Source organism: Malaclemys terrapin, chromosome 7 (assembly GCF_027887155.1).
Source record: "Malaclemys terrapin pileata isolate rMalTer1 chromosome 7, rMalTer1.hap1, whole genome shotgun sequence".
Classification (NCBI taxonomy): Eukaryota; Metazoa; Chordata; order Testudines; family Emydidae; genus Malaclemys; species Malaclemys terrapin.
In genome coordinates this window covers 80477550-80499901 of record NC_071511.1, presented here as the reverse complement: position 1 = coordinate 80499901, position 22352 = coordinate 80477550, and the positions used below count along the sequence as shown (strand labels likewise).

General features: G+C 44.2%; 1 protein-coding gene across 3 annotated transcripts in view; it reads left to right on the top strand.

The window, feature by feature from the left end:
- The window catches only part of JMJD1C (jumonji domain containing 1C), a 340195-nt gene that overhangs the window by 272534 nt on the left and 45309 nt on the right, over positions 1–22352 (top strand). For all 3 annotated transcript variants that reach the window (XM_054033944.1, XM_054033946.1, XM_054033947.1), the window contains 6 exons: positions 5675–5818; positions 5938–6130; positions 6219–7903; positions 13552–13724; positions 14162–16368; positions 20397–20598. In XM_054033944.1, the coding sequence (XP_053889919.1) occupies positions 5675–5818; positions 5938–6130; positions 6219–7903; positions 13552–13724; positions 14162–16368; positions 20397–20598 (4604 nt within the window). The remainder of the gene's footprint in view (positions 1–5674; positions 5819–5937; positions 6131–6218; positions 7904–13551; positions 13725–14161; positions 16369–20396; positions 20599–22352) is intronic.

Here is a 22352-nt window from a genome sequence, read left to right as displayed (position 1 = left end):
CCCTGATACGCCCTCAATCTCCAAGCATGGACTCGTTGCACCGCTCCCGGTCTCGGAGCAGGTCCCAACGCCGCTTGCAGTCCCGGCACCGGTCTTCATCACGGCGCCGGTCATACTCGCGGCCCAGATCTTCCTCCCGGCACCGGTCCACTTCTTGGCACCGATCTGAGCATCGGTACCGTTCGGAGTCCCGACGCAGTTCCCGTCACCGGTATGAGCACCGATCCCGTTCGAGAGGCCGCTCCTGGCACCGATTCTACAGACAGTCTTCTTCGTGATCCAGATCTGGATCCCGGTACCATCATGGCCATCGGCACCATTCTCGCTCCCGGTTCCGCTCCCTGGCACCGCGCAGAGACAGCTCTCCCGTGGACTCGCACCACTCAGCACTGTTCCAGGACAAGCCACCGCAATCGCGCTCGGCACCACCCTGGCCCTCAAGATCTGCATCTCGCTCTTCGGAAGGGGCCTCCCGCTCAGCCTATCCTGCTCAGGGTGAGGCTGCGGACGACCTGGGCCATTGGCAGGACGGGGCAGAGGACCCTAGACAGGACCCTGCACGTTGGTCTTTCTGGACCCCAGGGGCATATCACCAGGCACAAGGGGCTCCACCAGCGGCCTCTCGCTCGGCACACTCTGAGCCCAGGGTACCGGAGGCCACCATCACCCGTCCTCCCCCAGGGGGTATGGAGGTCCATGTGCCAACGCCCACACAGGCCGCAGACCCCGGTGCAGAGGATCCTGCACATCAGAGACCCTCGGACCCGGACCCACCTCTGTATCCTTTACCCCCGAGGCATCCTCCTCATCTTCCCCAGATGAGGCAGTGGCGGGCACGACAACCTCGGGCCCACCCTCGATAGACCTCCGTGCCCACCAAGACCTGTTACGTAGGGTGGCACGGAACATGGACCTACAGGCAGAGGAGATAGTGGAGGTGGAGGACCCGGTGGTGAGCATCCTCTCCGCTGATGCCCCATCCCGGGTGGCGTTGCCCATCATCCGCACGATCCAGGTTAATGCTAATACCATATGGCAAACCCCTACCTCCATCCCGCCCACTGCCAGAGGGGTAGAGAGGAAATACTTTGTCCCCTCTAAAGACCATGAGTACCTCTATACACACCCTTAGCCGTGTTCACTAGTAGTCTCCTCAGTGAGAGCGCCATGGTCGGCAGGCGGCAGCGCCCAAATCGAAGGACGCCAAACGCTTCAATTTTTTTGGACATAAGATCTACTCAGCGGAGGGTCTTCAGCTCAGAGCCGCAAACCAACAGGCGCTCTTGAGTCGTTACGATTACAACTCATGGAATTCTATGGGTAAATTTAAGGAGTTGGTCCCCCAGGACTCGAGAGAGGAGTTTGGGGCCCTAGTGGAGGAAGGTAAAAAGGTGGCTAGGACCTCCTTACAGGCCTCCCTGGACATAGCGGACTCTGCCGCTAGAACACTGGCATCTGGGATAGCCATGAGACGCATTTCCTGGCTTCAGGTATCGGGGTTGCTGCCAGAACTGCAGCAGACCCTACAAGATCTACCATTTGATGGTCAGGGATTGTTCTCGGACAAGACGGACTCTCGGTTGCAAAGCCTCAAGGACTCCAGAACCATCATGCGCTCCCTGGGAATGCATGTCTCAGGACCCCAGCGCAGGCCATTTAGGCCCCAGTCACAGAGGTTCTACCCTCCTCCTCCTCATCCAAGACAGGACTTCTCCAGAGGGCATGGACGAGGTGGTAGAAGGAGGTCGTCCGGCCTCCAACCCAGTCAGAACCAAGGCCCTCCTAGACCACCTTCAGGGCCTAGACAAAATTTTTGAAGGTGCGCTCGAGGATGGCGTACTAGCCACTACCAGGATCCATCCCCTTTATTTCGGAATCGCCTCTTCCGTTTCCACCATGCTTGGTCCCTTTATAACCTCGGACCGTTGGGTTCTTTGCACGGTGGAGAGGGGATACGCTCTCCAGTTTTCTTCTTTTCCCCCCCCTCCCACCATCCCTTCCCGTCCCTCTTCAGGGACCCTTCTCACGAGCATCTCCTTACACAGGAGGTTTTTGTGCTCCTTTCTGTGGGGGCTATAGAGGAGGTTCCATCAGAGTTAAGGGGCAGAGGGTTTTACTCCCGCTACTTCCTGATCCCCAAGACAAAAGGGGGTCTTCGACCCATTTTAGATTTACATGGGCTCAACAAATTCATAGTAAAGTTGAAGTTCCGCATGGTCTCCTTGGGGACCATTATCCCTTTCCTGGATCCTGGAAACTGGTACGCCGCCCTCGATATGAAGGACGCATATTTTCATATAGCAATCTACCCTCCACACAGGCACTTCCTTCGATTTGTAGTAAACAACATACACTACCAATTTGCCGTCCTTCCCTTCGGCTTGTCCACGGCTCAGAGAGTGTTCACCAAATGTCTGGCCGTCGTGGCAGCATACCTTTGTCGACAAAGGATACAGGTGTTCCCGTATCTAGACGACTGGCTGGTGCACGGCCACACCAGGGGAGCAACTTCAATCCCACGTCCAGATAACACTACAAACATTCCACAAGTTAGGCATCTTACTCAACAAAGAAAAGTCTACTCTGGAGCCAACCCAGAGAATAGAGTTTATCGGGGCAGTCTTAGACTCCAGACCCGCCCGCGCTCTTCTGCCAGACACTCGGTTTCAGACCATCGCAAACATCATCCACAGCCTCCAGGACTTCCCGATTACTACGATAAGGAAGTGCCTCGGCCTGTTGGGTCACGTGGCCTCTTGCACTTACGTAACCAGGCATGCCAGACTTCGGCTCCGCCCGCTTCAGGCCTGGGTGTCATCGGTGTACCATCCTTGTCGGGACAACCTAAACATGGTGGGCATGGTTCCGAATTCGGTCTTGATCTCTCTCAACTGGTGGCTGGACCACAAGTCGGTGTGCAAAGGAGTGCCATTTCACACCCCACAACCCTCCCTGTACCTGGTCACTGACGCATCATCTCTCGGTTGGGGCGCTCACCTCAGGGAGCACCAAACACAGGGCCTGTGGACCGTATCCCAACTAGCTCTGCACATCAATGTTCGAGAGCTGATGGCAGTGCGCCTAGCCTGACAGGTGTTTCACAGTCTCCTACATGGCTGTTGCGTGTCAGTCCTCATAGACAACACCACGGCCATGTTCTACATCAACAAGCAAGGGGGAGCCCGGTCGTCTCTCCTATGCCAAGAGGCCATTCGCCTGTGGGAATTCTGCATTGCCCACTCGATACATCTCATGGCATCGTTCCTCCCTGGAGTCCAGAACACTCTAGCGGACCGTCTCAGCAGATCTTTCCAAATGCACGAGTGGTCGATTCGCTCAGACGTCATCCATTCCATCTTCCAGAGGTGGGGATTTCCCCAGATCGACCTATTTGCCTCACGCGCCAACAGGAAGTGCCATGTGTTCTGCTCCCTCCAGGGGCAATCTCCAGGCTCCCTGTCGGATGCTTTCCTGCTATCGTGGAAGGACCAGCTGTTCTACGCTTTCCCTCCATTTCCGCTGGTCCACAAGGTCCTGCTCAAGCTACGCAGAGACAAGACACGTATGATTCTAGTCACTCCAGCTTGGCCAAGACAGAACTGGTACACCACGCTCCTGGAGCTATTGGTACAGACTCTGATCATGCTTCCATTGTGCTCGGACTTGATCTCTCAGGACCACGGCTGATTCTGTCACCTCAACCTGCAATCGCTCCACCTTACAGCGTGGATGCTGCATGGCTGACTCGGGCGGAGCTACGATGCTCACATCCCGTGCAGCAGGTTCTGTTGGGCAGTAGGAAAACCTCTACACAGGCCACTTACTTGGCCAAATGGAAGCGCTTCTCCTGTTGGTGCGAGCAGCGGGCTACGCCCCCCTTGCAGGCGTCGATCCCACTTATACTTGAATATCTCCTATCCCTAAAACAGCAAGGCCTGGCGATATCTTAGGTCAGGGTGCACCTTCCTGCTATATCGGTGTTCCACCCAGGAGAATACGCTTCCTCGGTCTTCTCTCACCTGATGGTGGTCATATTCTTCAAGGGCTTAGACCACCTATACCCACAGCAGCGTCAACTGGTTCCAGCGTGGGATCTTAACCTGGTTCTCTCCAAGCTCACGGGGCCCCCGTTCGAGCCATTGGCTACTTGCTCACTCCTTTACGTATCTTGGAAGACAGCCTTCCTTGTAGCCATCACTTCAGCAAGGCGTGTTTCTGAAATCAGAGCGCTCACGTCTGACCCTCCATACACAGTCTTCCATAAAGACAAGGTGCAGCTTTGCCCCCACACTGCCTTTCTTCCCAAGGTGGTATCAGCTTTTCATGTGAACCAGGATATATTTCTCCCGGTCTTCCATCCTAAGCTGCACGCCACGCTTGCTACTACTTGGCTGGTGCCCCGACGCCGCGCCTCACCGCCCACTCCACGAGGGCCCAAGCCGCCTCCAACTGCTTTCCTGGCTCATGTCCCAATTCATGACATTTGTAGAGCGGCGGTTTGGTCATCGGTTCACACCTTCGCCGCTCACTATGCGCTTGTACAGCACTCCAGAGACGATGCTGCATTCGGATCAGCGGTTCTGCACTCAGCGATGTCTCACTCCGACCCCACCGCCTAGGTAAGGCTGGATAGTCAACTAATTGGAATCGATATGAGCAAGCACTCGAAGAAGGAAAAACAGTTACGTTCTTCGAGATGTGTTGCTCATATCCATTCCAAACCCGCCCTCCTTCCCCACTGTCGGAGTAGCCGGCAAGAAGGAACTGAGGGGCACTGGGTCGGCTGGGGTATATACACAGCGCCATGAAGGCATCACTCCAGGGGGCTCCCCAGCCGACCCACCGGGTGTTGCTAGGGTAGAAAATTCTCCAACGATCGTGCACGCAGCGCGCACACACCTAATTGGAATGGATATGAGGAACACATCTCAAAGAACAACAGTTTCAAAGGTGAAGAACCGTTTTTTCACAAGCAGTTAAAAATCTCTTTGAATAATGTGATATTAAGCATTTATTATAGTAGCTTTCAGTTGCAGTTGCTGCTATTCCTAAAAGTTTAAAACAAGTATTTTCATGGCAAAATGGAGAGTTGTATTCCAAGAGAAACCTGGGAGTATTGACTTAGTGTTAATATAGTAAATGACTTGTCTTCCTTGAAGTGACCAACAAAATCAAATGTCAGTATGCAAATTTAGGTCTAACTTAATGTTCAAATTCTTTATAATTAACTTGCAAGTTTCTGTATATCAATCTGTCATCTAGCTTTGCATTTTGCCATTCTCTTTCACCAGTTACTTTCCTCTTCTCTTTATAGCAAGATTGTATTCAGTTTTTTTAAAAATGTGCTTAATGGTCATCCTCTAAGAAGAGTTTGATGGCTTTTCAGTTTATCATTGTCAGTTTGGGGGGAAAAGGAGCCAATGTAATAGTGGTCAAATAAAACTGTTAACTTGAATATAAAATGGTAATGCTTGGGTTTTGCTGCTTTCCCCATTCCACTGAGAAGTCCTACAGCAGGCTAGCTTGTCAAGATCAACTAGGGTTTTCCTTTGGATGCTTTTTCAGTGTACCAAATGAACTATGTATTTGGCACAAACACTGATGTAAGAAATATAGAGTAGACTATGTCTTAAAATCTGTTAATTATGGATTTCTTCTTCTTTTAATAAACCAGGTGTTAGAACCACAGAATGTTGATCCTTCTATGGTTCAGATGACCTTTCTAGATGATGTTGTTCACTCTTTGTTGAAAGGTGAAAATATTGGCATCACATCACGTCGCAGGTCTCGTTCCAACCAGAACAGCAACACAGCCCACGTAGATATACTTTGTTTTTACTTAAGTGATGTTTTGGTTTATTGTAAATGTTGAATATCTGTATTTAAACAGATTAATTAGGATCATGTTGGGTGAATTAATTATTTGATTACATTTAGGGGCATTATACACGTGCTCAAGCAAATAGTCCCAGACCAGCCATGAACTCCCAAACTGCAGCACCAAAACAGAACTCTCACCAACACCATCAACAACGGAATGCTCGTCCAAATAAAAGGAAAGGCTCAGATAGCAGCATGCCTGACGAGGAAAAGATGAAGGAAGAAAAATATGATTATATAGGTCGAGGAGGTAGGAGCAGTTTTGAAAGGGGAGGGAGAGAAATTCTTAAAACTGTACCTGACTAAAAATACAATAATAATTTCTTTCTCCTCTACAGAAAATCCCAAAAGTAAAAATAAACACTTTATTAATAAAAGAAGAAAACCCGAAGAGGATGAAAAGAAACTAAGTATGAAAAGATTGAGGACCGACAATATCTCTGACTACTCTGAGAGCAGTGACTCAGAAAATTCAAATAAAAGATTAACAGATTCTTCATCAGAGCAAAATTCAGAGAATGAGTCGAAAAGCAAAAACACTTCAAACATAAATGGAGAAGAAGGAAAATCCCAGAGTAGTGAGAGGGTAGAGGAACAGACACTAATAGATAGGCAGTCTCCATGGGATGAAATACAAGCAGATAAAAATCATCAAGATGCAGAAAGACCGAAGTCAGCTGAATTAGACCTACAAGAAAAAAATTCACTCCATCCAGCAGAGCAGCTGAAATTTCATGGTCAGAGTGCCAGTGATGCAAATGTCCAAGAGGGCAATGTAGAAAATCAGCATACTCTGGAATTGTTAACAAGTGAGCAGTTTGTACCCAAGCCTCCTACACCAAAATGTGGTGTTGATGCAACTAATGAAAACAATTCTGATGAGGAGAGCCAGGAAAATGCTGCAAGTACCTTTGGTTTGCAAACACTTCAGAAAATAGTGTCTTGTGGCAGCAATTTAAAACATCAATTTACAAATGTAAATTTTCTAGAAGTAAGAAAACAAGAAACTGATCAGAGTTGGGTTAGCAATGTTGTCGGTAAAATGGATTTGATACAGTCTGGGATTATGAAAACGACAGTAAATGAACATTTAAATCCTGAAAAAGAAAAAGTTCAGCATGGCTCATTTGTGTCTTCATTAAATGTAGCTTCATTATCTGAAGAGGGTAAACTACATAAACGAAGTCCAGCCCCTGATGCTATGAAGTCAAAATCTAGTACTTCAGTTGATCATCCTAAAACAAAGTCAAATTCTTCACCTGATGTTAAGCCTAAACTCACCCAATCTCCTGATACTGTGAAGTCAAAGGTTAGTTATCAGAACAGCCATGTTACTGGAGTATCAAGGTCAGCAAATAAAACTGAGCATGATATGCCTAGGTCTAGTTTTCATCCAGTTCCAGCTAGAGTTAGTGCTTTAGAAGCTACTAAAAGTCCTCTTATTATTGACAAGAATGAACATTTCACAGTATACAGGGATCCCACTCTTATTGGTCAAGAAACAGGAACTAATCACATTTCACCTTACTTACATCAGCATAATTATCCTCTTCATTCCTCATCCCACAGAACCTGTTTAAATCCGAACACCCATCATCCTGCATTAAGTGGTGCACCCCATCTATTAACTGCGTCTTCAAATCAGACTCCATTATCTGCTATTAACACTCATCCTCTTAGTACTGCATCTCACCATTCTGTTCATCACCCTCATCTACTTCCTGCAGTGTTACCTGGAGTGCCTACAGCTTCCTTATTAGGTGGCCATCCACGACTAGAGACTGCTCATGCCAGCAGCTTAAGCCATTTGGCATTAGCACACCAGCAGCAGCAGATGTTACAGCACCAATCTCCACATCTTCTTGGACAAGCTCATCCTTCTGCTTCATATAATCAGATAGGACTTTATCCAATTATTTGGCAGTATCCAAATGGAACACATGCTTACTCAGGACTTGGTCTACCCTCCTCTAAATGGGTCCATCCAGAAACTCCTGTTAATGCTGAGGCTTCTTTAAGAAGGGTAAGTGTTTCTTCTTTCTTTATTACTTTTAATAGTACTTTAAGGTCACTGGCCTATGTGCAAGTATGCTGGGTTACAAAAATAATTGTTAGCCCATTTCCCAGCAGTTGTCCATTTTCCATGAAAATGTTTTTTGTTTTTTTTTCTTATACGCTCTTGGCAAAACTGCATAGGAAGTATGAGTGTTCCGGTAAGATGACTGTTTCATAATGGACATGAACAGGGGGACCAAACTAAGATGGAATTGGCAACCTTAATTCTGGCCTTTTCTAGCTTGTGCGTGCTTGACTTCGTAATTTTAACTGACTTTTAACATAGCAGTTGGGGGGCGGGGAGGGCGCAGGGGTTGTACATAACTTCCTACAGTTTTTAAAATACAAATTGAAGATATAAACATTTCATCATGTGGAACTATATTGGGTTATCAGTAAGTTTAGGACCTGTAGATCCATAGCACAAAACTTTACCACTTGAGTTAATGGTGTATCTGGTAGCAATTCACTATAGGGACCAGATACTAGAAGGACTTTAAACAATCTTAAATTAATCAAACTGTACCATAGAATCTCTATGAATAGATATTCCATGCTTGAATAATAAGAGGCAGTAGGAATATAGTACTGGCCACCTGACCAGGATGGTGACGGTGATTGTGAAATGCTCAGGGAGATTAGAGAGGCTACAGAAACATATAGTGCCCCCAATCCATTTGGTTCCTCAGCCTGGCTGAGGAAACTTTTCCCAACAAAACTCTACAAACTGGGAGTCACCCTGGAGAGGGAAAGGGTCAAGTTTGAGGGATCTTGCTTTCAGGTCCCCAGAGGCCAGTTCTCAGGGGAACCCTGCATGCAGACCTGGGAATCACCAGCCCCTCACACAGCCGGTGTGGCTTTCCCTGGCTTGCTGTAGACTGTTCCAAAATGGCTTCTCGCCTCTCCTGAGCTCCCAGGGAATGGCATCTCATTCCTTATTAGTTGCAGAGCAGACTCTGAGTCTGCCTTTGGCTTCATCTCTCCCAGGGATAGTGTGCCCTGGATATAGTGTATATATCAGAAAGCCTTTGACAAGGTCCCACACCAAAGGCTCCTAGGCAAAGTAAGCAGTCATGGGATAAGAGGGAAGGAATAAATGGTCAGTTTTCACAGTGGAGAGAGGTAAATAGCGGAATCCCTCAAGGATCTGTACTGGGACCAGTGCCATTAAACATACTCATAAATGATCTGGAAAAGGAGGTAAACAGTGAGATGGCGAAGTTTGCAGATAATACAAAATTGCTCAAGAGAGTTGAGGCCAAAATTGACTGCAAAGAGTTACAAAGGTGTCTCACAAAACTGGGTGAATGGGCAGCAACATAGCAGATTAAATTCAATATTGATCAGTGCAAAGTAATGCATATTCCCAACTATACATAAAAATGATGGGGTCTAAATTCATTGGTACCACTCAAGAATGAGATCTTGGAGTCATCATGGATAGTTTTCTGAAAACATCTGCTCAATGTGCAGCAGTAGTCAAAAACCGTTAGGAAATGGATAGATAATGAGACAGAAAATATCATAATACCGCTATATAAATCCATAGTATGCTATCTCCTTGAATACTCTGTGCAGTTCTGGTTGGTCCGTTTCCAAAAAGATATTTTAGAGTTGGAAAAAGTACAGAGAAGGGCAGCAAAAATGATTAGGGGTATGAAACAGCTTCCATTTGAGGAAAGGGTAAAAAGACTGGGATTGTTCATCTTAGAACAGAGATGATTATGGGGCAGATATGCTAGAGGTCTGTAAAATCACGACAGGTGTGGCAAAAGAGAATAAGGAACTCTTGTGTACACCTTCACATAACACAAGAACAAAAGGTCACCCAGTGAAATTAATAGACAGCAGGTTTAAAACAAACAAAACGAAGTGCTTCTTCACACAACGCAGTCAGCCTGTGGAACTCACTGCCAGGGGATGTTGTGAAAGCCCAAAGTATAACTGGGGTCGAAAAAGAATTAGATAAGTTCATGGAAGATAGGTCCATCAATAGGGTGACCAGATGTCCCGATTTTATAAGGACAGTCCAGATACTTGGGGCTTTTTCTTACGTAGGTGCCTATTATCCCCCACTCTTTGTCCCGATTTTTTACACTTGCTATCTGGTCACCCTATCCATCAACGACTATTAGCCAAGATGGTCAGGGATGCAACCGCATGTTCTTGGTGTCTCTCAACCTCTCATTGCCAGAAGCTGGGACTTGATGAATCACTCAATAATTGTCCCATTCTGTTCATTGCTTCTGAAGCATCTGGCACTGGCTGCTGTTGGAAGACAGGATACTAGGCTAGATGGACCATTAGTCTGACTCAGTATGGCCATTCTTATGTTCTTACATTGTTAAGGGGATAATACACTCATTTTGCCAGTGGATTTCACAGCTGTTTGGTAGATAGCAGAGGAATGTTGAGACTCAAGAAACTCTGGTTCAGTTCCGGGTTCTGTAGGGAAGTGTGCTCCAGTGGTTATAAACTCTTGGGCCTTTGTCCACCTGTGTTCCTCACTGTCCCCCTCTTTTCCTGTCCATGTACACTCCTGGCTTCTATCCCTCTTCCCCTTTGCTCCTATTGAGACACATCCCTTCCTCCTCATTTGCTTCTTACCACTTTGCATGTGAGTCAGACTGATTATTTCTTCTCCTTCATGCTTCCTGAGTGCTAGCAAAGAAAGAAAGGATTGAGATGGTTTCAGCAGCATCACTACTCAGTTCAGTGACTGATGCTACAGTGTCCCCTGGCAACCAGGTGTAGCAATTGCGTGAAAAGGCTTGCTCAGGAGCATGCTCAGTTCAGTTGAAACCTTTGGAGAGCAATGCTTCCAATCTTTATCAAACTTCTGTTGAACAAACTGATTTTCAGAGGCTTATAATACAGTCTAATTTTGCTTTTCACAGGGATAGCAAAAGGCATGTCCCTAACACTAGGGCAACCTCCCCACCAAATTTTAAGTTCCTGCCTCACAACATGTAGGTGCTAGAGCAGGGGTCGGCAACCTTTCAGAAGTGGTGTGCCGAGTCTTCATTTATTCACTCTAATTTAAGGTTTCGCGTGCCGGTAATACATTTAAACGTTTTTAGAAAGTCTCTTTCTATAAGTCTATAATATATAACTAAACTATGCATCCGACGAAGTGGGTATTCACCCATGAAAGCTCATGCTCCAATATGTCTGTTAGTCTATAAGGTGCCACAGGATTCTTTGCAACTAAACTATTGTTGTATGTAAAGTAAATAAGGTTTTTAAACTGTTTAAGATGCTTCATTTAAAATTAAATTAAAATGCAGAGCCCCCAGGACCAGTGGCCAGGACCCGGGCACTGTGAGTGCCACTGAAAATCAGCTCGCTTGCCACCTTCGGCACGCGTGCTATAGGTTGCCTACCCCTGTGCTAGAGCTTCTCAGTGATTGTGTAAGGATATTTTAACATGGGCAAAACATCTTCCTTTTTCTGACACACATTGTTAGAAATGGCTGAACCATTGTAGACGAGCCTTTTCCCAAATAGTTCAGTCTGAGGCAGACACCTGGCTGGAAAATATCAAGTGATTAAAGTTTGGCTAAGTCATAAGCAGTTGAAAAATGAATTGTAGGTGTCTCTATCAGCTTCACTTATAATTAATTTAATGTGGTGTTAATTAATGGAGATATCCCATCTCCTAGAACTGGAAGGGACCTTGAAAGGTCATTGAGTCCAGCCCCCTGCCTTCACTAGCAGGACCAAGTACTGATTTTGCCCCAGATCCCTAAGTGGCCCCCTCAAGGATTGAACTTACAACCTTGGGTTTAGCAGGCCAATGCTCAAACCACTGAGCTATCCCTCCCCCTATGAAGGTGTGGAAAAATAAACTCATTTCACTTAGGCCTCTGAAGTCTGTTGTTCTGCAAGTATTCAGTTTCTTAATTATATTGATATACAGCAATTATTTTGTGCTGACTGTTGTCTTCAGTTACAGCCCAAGCCAGTGTTCCCTCTAATTTTCCCCACCCATGCACGGAATGAATTTTGTTATGTGCACCAATATGGAGGTGATGTGATGGGGTGGGGCCGGGGATGAGGGGCTCAGGGCTGGGGCAGACGGTTGGGTGCAGGGGGTGCGGGCTCCAACTGTGGGTGCGGCCAGGGATGAAGGGTTTGGAGTACAGTAGGGTGCTCTGGGGCTATGATGGAGAGAGAGGACTCCTCCAGCTCAGTCTCCACACAGCAGCATCTGGGCTTAGGAGTGGGGGAGAGGCACCTCTACCTGGCGCAGCAGCTCCAGGACTGGGGCCACAAGATAGGGGCCCGGCCCTGGCAGGACCGGGCTGGGGGAAAGGTGCCATGGCAGGTTCGGGCTAGGGGAGGGGTGCCCCGGCCACAGAAGGTCCGGGCTGCAGCAGAATTTGGGGAGGGGTGCCGCGGTCGGTTTGGATGCCCTGGCTGCGGCAGAGTTGGGGCTGGGAGAGGGGGTGCCCTGGCTGCGGCTGGGTTCGGGCCGCGCCTCCCCCGGTTGCAGCAGGTTGGGGGCTGGGCTAGGTTGTGGCCAGGGGAGAGGTGCTCCTCCCCCCCGGCCAGGGCAGGTCCCCAGGTGGGTTCCCTGAGCGTCTGTGTGGTGCTAAATAGGCTGCTTCGCAATTGCGCAGCTTACAGGGAAATTAGGTCCCAGCAACCTTTTTTGATTTCCTCAAAAACTTTACTATGTTAAAGCATCTTTTGGGTTTCATAGTGAAGTGCTCAGAAGTCAGGAAGTGAGACTTAAGGTTTCACATGCAAATTTACTCACTTGTGTGCATTATGATACAATTGTTAATTACAACATCATAGACGCTTCTGTCTCTAAGGTAACACGTCATCATTGATTTTACATAAGTTATCCACTTCATTTAAAACAGCCTACACTAGTTTTCAAATAAAGATTATCATAATACATTCAAGCAAGGAGGTAGAGTTAAAATTGTATAGTCACACTTAAATTTTGTATTTCCTAACTTTTGAATACTTAGCTACGCAACCTTAAGATTTCCTTAACATAGTTTGTAGTTTTAATAGTACTGTACTAATTGTGTGATTGAGTTGTGTAAAGCAATTCGGCTAAATATAGCAGGTTGCCTAGGCTAATCCATAGTTAATCATTTGTAGCATGAAGAAAAATAGTAAGAAAAGGGAATGCTTATTCTTTGATTTGTTTTATATTTACAGTTGAAAGATATTCCCAAGAAATATTAAACCTTATTTATTTTTAAAGAAAATATTTGAACACTAATCATTCAACAAATTAATAATTGAACTTATACTCTATTAAATGCCAGTTGTTGTTTAAAGAGAGGCCCTGAGTTGAAATTGTAGAAGTAAAATGATCAAGCTAGGTATTTGAGAATCAAATCTGTCTCAGAATACATGTGGAAAATGTAAACATTTTCATATGCTATAAACCAAGTCAATGGCATACTCAAATATCCCTACTCTATCCAAATATGCCTCAAAAACTTGAAGAAAAAAAAAAGGATATGATTTATAGTGGGAAAGTATATAACTTACTCTCTGTTCGTTGGTAAGATTTTAAAAAAAGGTATGTTGATGATGCTGTGCTTGGGTTCCTGTGATAACTTTGAAGTCTGATTTTGTTGCTGTTAACAGAATACTCCCAGCCCTTGGTTACATCAGCCCACCCCTGTGACCTCAGCTGACAGTCTTGGGTTACTGAGTCACATTCCTGTAAGACCATCCAGTGCAGACCCGCATCGGCCACTCAAATTGACAACACATTCTAGTCCACCATTGTCCAAAAATATAGTAGATCATCACAAAGAGTAAGTTCACCATTGTCTAAATCATTAAACTGATGTATAAGCTAATGTTTACAGTATGAGACTGTGAAGTTCAGTAGCTTGTGTTTTCATTTACCTTCATTCCAATTCACTTGTAAAAATGCATGACATGGCATATGTAAAAATGTGACAAAATATGCTCTCAAATAATAAGTCAAATTTTCAAAAGAGCTGAAGTGGCTTAGGTGCCTAAATCCCATTTTCAAACTGAGGCACATTGACTTTCAATGGGATTTAAGTTCCTAAGTCACATACAAGCGTTTGAAAATTTTACCCAGAATAAAGAAATTCATCAGCTTTATTTTGTGTTAATAGATCATTTTGTTTTTTGAGTTGAAGGATAGGTCCCTTAAATTCTGTTAGCGTTTTGTAGTATGTTTGTAACAAAATTTAATCTGTTTTAACTTTTTTTCATACAGAGAATTGGAGAGGAAAGCATTTATTGAACCTTTACGTTCTGTTACAACTGTACCAGTGAAGACTGATCTGGAACATAGCAGAACACAGACAAAAGAGAGTAATTTGCACAGACATTTTGTGGACCCAATGTTGAGTCAATTGCAGAAGCCACCTCAAGAGACAGGAGAGAGACTAAGCAAATATAAAGAAGAACATAGACGGATACTTCAAGAGAGTATTGAAGTTGCTCCTTTTACTGCTAAGATCAAGGCACTTGAGGGTGAGAGAGAGAATTATTCTAGAGTAACACCATTATTGTCTTCTAGCCCCAAAAGCTATGCAGTAAAACATGACAAAGAACCAGAGCGTTCTGTGTCAGAACTTTATAAAATCAAGCATTCAGCACCACAGAGTTTGCCGCAAAGTAACTATTTCACCACCTTGTCAAACAGTGTAGTGAATGAACCACCAAGGTCCTACCCATCTAAGGAAGTTTCAAGTTTGTATGTCGATAAACAGAATAGTTGTCCTTCAACAGCAGCTAATTCCCAGTCTCTCACTTCTTTTATTTCATCTCTTTCAAAACCTCCACCTTTGATTAAGCATCAACCAGAGGGTGAAGGTTCAGTAAGCAAGATAACAGAGCAACTTTCCCATCAAATGACATCTCACTCTGTAAATTCTTTTAGAAATGACTGCAGAAGCCCTACTCAGTTGTCAGTTTCATCCTCAAATACGCTCCGAAGTATGCCTGCTTTACACAGAGCACCAGTGTTTCACCCTCCAGTTCATCAAAACCTGGAGAGAAAGGAAAGCAGCTATAGCAGCCTTTCACCTCCAACCCTAACGCCAGTGCAGCCAGTTAATGCTGGTGGCAAAACCCAAGAATTACAAAAACCACCAACTTTAGTACCTGAACCTAAGGAAGCGCAAACAATGTACAAGAGCGCTTCTGAGCAGAATTTATCAGATATTTGGAAATCTAATAATGTCTCAAACAATGAAAAAGTTGAATGGCAGGTTGAGCGAACCAGTGGAAAATCGCAATCTGCCACAGCATCCGTCATTGTACGTCCACCTTCTAGTACAAAATACGATAGTATGCCAGTAATGCAGTCAGCTTCCAAAGATCGAGTTAATGAAAGATCTTCAACTGGGACAAATCAAACAGATTGCCTAAAACCAGCGGAAGCCAGAGACACTGGAAGAATAATTCTGCCAAATATGAACTCAGACACTACACACACACATTATGAAAAGAACTTTCCAGCTGTCTCACAAGGCAGCATTCCCAGTTCTGTCACACCTACCACAACTATAATGTGCAGTACCAAAACAGATGTAACCACATCTGCAGCCACAACTACTAGTGTTTCAAGCTGGGGTAGTTCAGAAGTGACATATTCTTTATCAAACACAGTTTTGGCTTGCACACCACTGGAATGTACCTCCTCTAGAACAGTAAGTCAGGTAGTGGCACAGACACAAGAAAACAAGGTCAGTACCACAGCTCCAGTTACACCAGCCAGTGGCAAGACAGGAAGTGCCATTCAGCCCAACTCTGGATTTTCTGGCCCAACTGATTTTATCCATTTGAAAAAGCACAAGGCAGCATTGGCTGCAGCTCAGTTTAAAAATAGTAATGCCAGTGAAACTGAGTCCAATGCTGTGAAAAATCAGACATTTCCAGCCTCCATTTCCCTAGACAGTACTATCGTCTGCAATACAATAAACAAAGCCAACTGTGTAGGCAATGGGCAAGCTTCCCAGACAAGTCAGCCGAACTACCACACAAAACTGAAAAAGGCTTGGCTTACTAGACATTCAGAAGAAGATAAAAACACTAATAAAAAAGAGAATTCAGGGAACAATGTATCAGAAATTATTAAGCCATGTACTGTCAATTTAATAGCTTCTACATCTAGTGATTTACAAAATAACATAGAAAGTACAGTCCTAGCAGATAAATTTGTGAAAGAAGATAAACACACAAGAAGAAAAACAAAAAGGACTTACGAATCTGGCTCTGAATGTGGAGACTCTGATGAAAGTGAGAGCAAGTCAGAGCAAAGGACTAAACGGCAGCCTAAGCCAACTTACAAAAAGAAACAAAATGATTTGCAAAAGAAAAAGGGTGATACAGAGGAAGAAGTAAAACCCAATGGTGTTCTTAGCAGGAGTGCCAAAGAAAGAAGCAAGATGAAGTTACAGAGCAGCAACAACAGCAGTAAGTATATCAGTTGATCTGAATTAGAAAAGATAAGAAAATAGATGGACATTTGTGAATTACAATACTATTAATAAATGGAGGGTTTGTGTTATGATAGTACATGAATGAGAATAGCGCTTAAAGGGGCAGTGTCAGAGGTTGGTAGGGCTGCAGATTCACCAATTCCAACCCCATCTGTAATGTTTTAATTTGAGAAATTCATCTTTTATTATGTATATATGTATTCGAACTATTTCTTGGTTTGAACATGCACATAAGCCTCTCAATTTAAAGTAAACAAACTGTTGTACACATGCTCTGTCATAAAGTGTCAACACCAGTATGTTTGCAGTCACACTTGGGTCAGTCATACCAATTTTTAAAAATGAATAAAAACTTCAGTCCGAGACAATATGAACATCTGTATTTTTGGGGTGGTGGGCTTCCATTTGAGGGGTCATTTTTATTGCCAGACCTTATTTCTTCCTCTGACAAGACGACTAAGGACAGTTTCTTCAGGGCACTCTGTTGATGTGGCTTTACATTTGGGGTAAAAAAGGTACTTTAGAGAGAAGTGTGAGAGCCCCCCTCGGGTGCTGAGCATACTGCCTCTACTGTAGTACCACCTCTGCAATCTAAAGGAATGAAGAATAAACTTGGAATTTGACTCGGATGGTGTGGTATTGTCACTGATACTGGATTGCGACTAAACTTTGCAGGAAATAGAAACTGGTCTAGAAGCAGGAAAGACCTTATTTAAGTAAAATGTTTGAAAGAAAATGTATCTTCTTATTGCTTACGATTGTCTAATTTATTTCTTATTTAAGAAAAAAAATTGTTAGTTTCTTACAACATTGGTCTAGTGCAGGGGTCGGCAACCTACGGCACGCGTGCCAAAGTTGGCACACGAGCCGATTTTTCCTGGCACACGGCGTGGGCTGAGCCGCTCAGCCCTGCTGCCACTCTGGAGTTCCCGCTGCCAGCTGCCGGCTCCTGCGGGACCCGCCGCGGGTCCAACTCAGCACCTGCTGCTGGCCTGGCGGGGAAGGAACCCCAGGCTGGCAGCGGGCTGAGACCCCGGCTGGCAGGAGCTGGGGGCAGAAACCCCAGAGTGGCGGCAGGCCGAGCCAGTCACTGCTCTGGGGTTCTGGCTGCTGTCCCCTTGCCAGCAGGGGTCTCTACCGCACAGCTCCACTCAGCCTCCAACCGGAAGCAAGGTCTCTTGCAGACAGGGTCCAGGCCTCCAGCCCTGCTCAGGCCTACCAGCCACCTACTCCACTCACCTCAGCTGCCAATCTTGGTTTCCAGCTCTTGCTCATCCTGCTTTCGGGCCTGGAGTCCCAGCAGGCCACCCTTTACAGTAGTTTGGTTATATATTGTAGACTTATAGAGAGACCTTCTAAAAAGCGTTAAAATGTATTACCGGCACGCGAAGCCTTAAATTAAAGTGTGTAAATGAAGATTTGGCACACCACTGCTGAAAGGTTGCCGACCCCTGGTCTAGTGTGAAAGTCCCCCGTTAAATCACATTTCATAAGATTTTTATTAAGCTGGTACAAAGGATGGATTTTAATCTTTATCTGAATTTCTTGGCTTCTCAGTTTCACAACCTTATATTATTGAAAGATTCTGTAATTGTTTGAGGTTTAATTTGTGTTAAGTGCTGCCAGTTCTGCAACCTGTAGGAGATACTGTGGACTGGATCAAGTGCTGGTACAGTATTTGGTCTGCTTCTTTTGTCTTTAATTTTAATCTTTTTACGAAGGGGAGGATCAAAGACAATGTAACTTTCAAGTTTTTTTCTAAATCTTACTCAATTTTTACTAATTCAGGACCTGAAGTTGAATCTCACATTTAGTCACACATTCAACTAGTGCTGGATGATCCTCCTACTGTAAGGAGATGATAACATTTATGGGTTTGGTGTAGAGGACAATCGTGTACTAATATAAGGGCATGGATTAGATGGCTTAACAGGAGAGTCCTTTGGCATTTTATCTAGTATTTTATCTGCAAGATAACTGGGGACTTAAAGAATTACCTTCCCCTGTAGCACAGAGTATTATGCTTTAAAATATGGACATATTCAATAGCATCAGTTTCCTGTGATTTCAGGGGAGGGAAGGCTGAGCAATAGTAGGTCTTGTTCCTTGCTGTCATCATCTCCATCCTCCTCCTCATTGGTCATTCTAACAGATTAGTATTTGATATTAATATCTATCCATTTTGGGTACTTACATGGACTCTGTTACATTATTATCTGAGTCTTCACAGTCTTTAATGTATTTATTTCTGCAACAAGACTGTGAGGTGGGGAGTAGTATTATCCCTATTTTATAGATGGGGAACTGAGGCACAGAGACACTGTGACTTGTCAAAGTTTACAAGAAATCTGTAGGAAACAGAACTGAATCCAAGTTTCTGCAGTCCTATGTTAGCACCCTAACATTTGAACCATCCAGTTTCTAATGTGCAAGTTTTGCCCAGCTCCACAGGATATGGACTTTCAGGAGTAAAGGCAGTTTGAACTGATAGATACCCCATCTCTTCGTGCAGATAAAACTAATTCAATTTTTAAACAGCGCTTGAATCCTAAAAAAAAAAAAAAAAAAAAGTGCCAGAACTAACATCTCCCTTGTAGCCTGCTGACACTGCTATGGGTTCACTCACTCACGGGCAGCGAAGGAGAATTAGGATGAGGCACTATACCCCTGCCAGGACCCTTCAGCCTATACAATGGCAAAGGGCACTCCCCTCCTTCTCAGCCTGGGAGGGGGAAAAGTGGTGCAGCTGCACTGATCATATAGGGGGTAGGGACAGGGTTGCTAAGAAGAGTGGGAAGCCTCCGTTCCACGCACCTAGCCAGCTCTTAGGAAAGTCCAAGCAGCTGCCACCTCTGCTCCTGGCCATGCTTGGGACAGCAATGCAGGCAGCAATGCAGGCTCCTCATGCCTCATGGACCCCCCAGCACCTCCCAGTCTCCATGGAAGGCCCTGGTGCTGCACAGTATCCCCCAGCTGCCTACCCTCTTGTGGCAGGGTGCTCAGAGAAATGCTGTGGCCTGTCCTTTCAGCCTGCAGCACCAGGACTCTGGCATGGGTTCCCATGATGGGTAGGGATTCAGGTGCCCCAGCTGGAATCTTGTACTAGAGAGGGGTTCTCAGCCATGGGACTGCCCATGCTTCTGTCTCAGGCATGGCCTGGAGAGGAGGCAGTGGCTGCTGGGTCTCCACTCAGAGCCACTCAAAAGTGTGGGGGGAGGGGTGAGAGGGAAGCAGGCAGCCCCCCTCTTCATCGCACCCTTGTCCGAAATAGTGGAACACCATTCTATCTTCCCCCGAAAGTGCCAGAACACTGTTCCGGAGCACACCGGCACCAGAGCACTGCTTGTAAAAGTTATTAAAATGAAAGATTGGCCAAACAGCAGTGTATATTTAAATTGTGTTTCTACTTTGAAATGTGATTGTGAAAATTGCAGCATTATACTCAACAGATCTGCTCCCTGTGTGTATTCAGTTTCAGATCTGCCGAGTTAAATGATAAAAATAAGTTCTTATTGCTCTTTGCTCCTGTTAGCCTTGTAAAACCAACACATTTGAGAGTGTGAGAGCTGGATTCTGTTCTTCCTTGTGCATAATTAACAAATTGTTTAAATTCCAGTTACTTTAAATAGAACTGCACTAAAGTAATCATATGTATTTAACTCTCCTTGTTATTGAATCTCATTACTGTCCTGGAATAATCATGTGTTGTGGCTGCATTTTTCTGTGGAATATCTACCAAAATGACATACCAAATACAAGAGAAAAGTACATTTGGTTTACATATGTGATATGTAAATCAGCAATAAAATTAATGGTTAACAGCAGTTTTATCTACAGAACATTAGATTTGTAGCCAAATTTTTCAAACTTGGATGCTTAAAGTTAGGCACCAAATAAAAGTAGCTTCACTTTAGAAATGCTGAAGGTTTACTGTTCCTATTGAGTTCTACATATAGATAATTTGTAAATTTCTCTTGCCTTACGTTTTTGTTGTTTTTTCAGCTGGCATACCTCGTTCAGTATTAAAAGACTGGCGCAAAGTAAAGAAGCTGAAGCAAACGGGAGAATCCTTTTTGCAGGATGACTCTTGCTCTGAAATAGGGCCCAATTTGCAGAAATGCAGAGAATGTAGACTCATTAGAAGTAAGAAAGGTGAAGAACCAACTCACTCCCCAGTATTTTGTAGATTTTATTACTTTCGTCGGTAAGTTCACTAGTTTTTTAAAAAGTTAATTTTTGGTTTAAAAAAACCCTTCCTTATAGTCATGTTTATATTTCTCAGTTCCTTTTTTGTACTGGCATTGTTGTAGCTTGAAAGAGGTAGGCTTTGTGTAAAACTGCAGCATTATACCAAAGACATCTGAACAACTAACCAGCCTTTCTGATCTGGAAAAAAGATGCAGTAGTGTTTTTTTTCAGTCTAGTCTAGAGAGAGAAATCATTAATCTGTCCTTAAATCGGTGGAAAAGAGCCTTGAATTCACACACAAATCACTCAATTCTGGTAATACCCTCAGGGTATGATTATGGGAGTTTCCCTAGGCAACATTCAGAATTTGACCCCTTCTTCTTACAATTGCCTTTGGCCTACCAATGCAGAAAAAGATTTCCCAGAATACACTGTACCATAATTGGTGCAATACAATGCTAGTGTGGAAGTAGAGCAAAACTAGGTGTTGACTTGTACAAGTGCAATACTTACCAGTGTAGACTCATTCAATAGGAATTGAACACTCAGTTGCTGTTACACAGACTGATTTTGCTTACTTCAGTGTTTGGCTTAAAATATTTTTCTGTACTAAAGTAGACATACACAGCAATGACCTGCTTACTAAAAGTACTGCTGTGTTCTCCTTAGATTTGTTCTTTTTGGGAAAGAGAATATTGGAGGTTAACTGAAAACATAGAACAGTTTTGCTACCATTTTAAAATTCAATCATTTAATTTAAAAAAAACTTTAATTTTAAATGTATTGTAGTATCAAATGGAGTTTATTTTCACTGTACCATAGACATGAGATCTGAATTTAAAATCAAGATTGCTTTACTTCTAAGAATCTTATCAGGCTTTACTGTAATAAAAATCAGTGGATTCTTTTTGCTACCTGCTGATTAAGGTCGGGGGGGGGGAGATCATTTTTGGTAGTGTAACAGTCGTCATATATCACACTTCATTTCTGAATGTAGGACATTGAGTTTTACTGATGCTGATACTATTAAAATACTTCATATATGTATCTGTTTATAAATAAACTAGTGTAAATTATTCTGTATTATAAGGGATTGTATTGTTCAACAGTACTGCTTTGATATAGGCTTACTGAGAGACCATTACAACTACTTGGAAACTATTTCAAATGTTTTTTTAATTAAAATGATACAAAGTAGGACACCATACAATTTTTAGGCATTTCAAAGGTAAGAAATGAGCTGACCTGGTTGCCTAGAAGTAATGATCTGTGCTGCCATATAGAAACCAAAGTTCAGTTTTGAGATCCTTGTTCATTTGACTGGCAGGAGTGTTAATACACCTCTACCTCGATATAACGCTGTCCTTGGGAGCCAAAAAATCTTACCGCGTTATGAAACCGCATTATATTAAACGTGCTTTGATCCACCGGAGTGCGCAGCCTCGCGCGCCCCCCCCCCTCCCCCCCAGCACTGCTTTACCACGTTATATCCGAATTTGGGTTATATCGGGTCGTGTTATATCGGGGTAGAGGTGTATACAGAAAATAGGCACCGATTGAGTGATCACTGTCAGCCAGCCTCCGGGAATCAGAGAAATGAATTAGACCAAAACTTTGTTGGCAGAAAAAAGAGAGAAATGCCTTACATTAGCATCAGTTTATTAATTTATGTGGTGATAAGTATTAAAGGGAGAGTCATGTAAATTGGATCGAACAAGTGATTTACCTGAGCAGTTATTCTTTAACTTCAGAATTTCCTCATTATTTCTT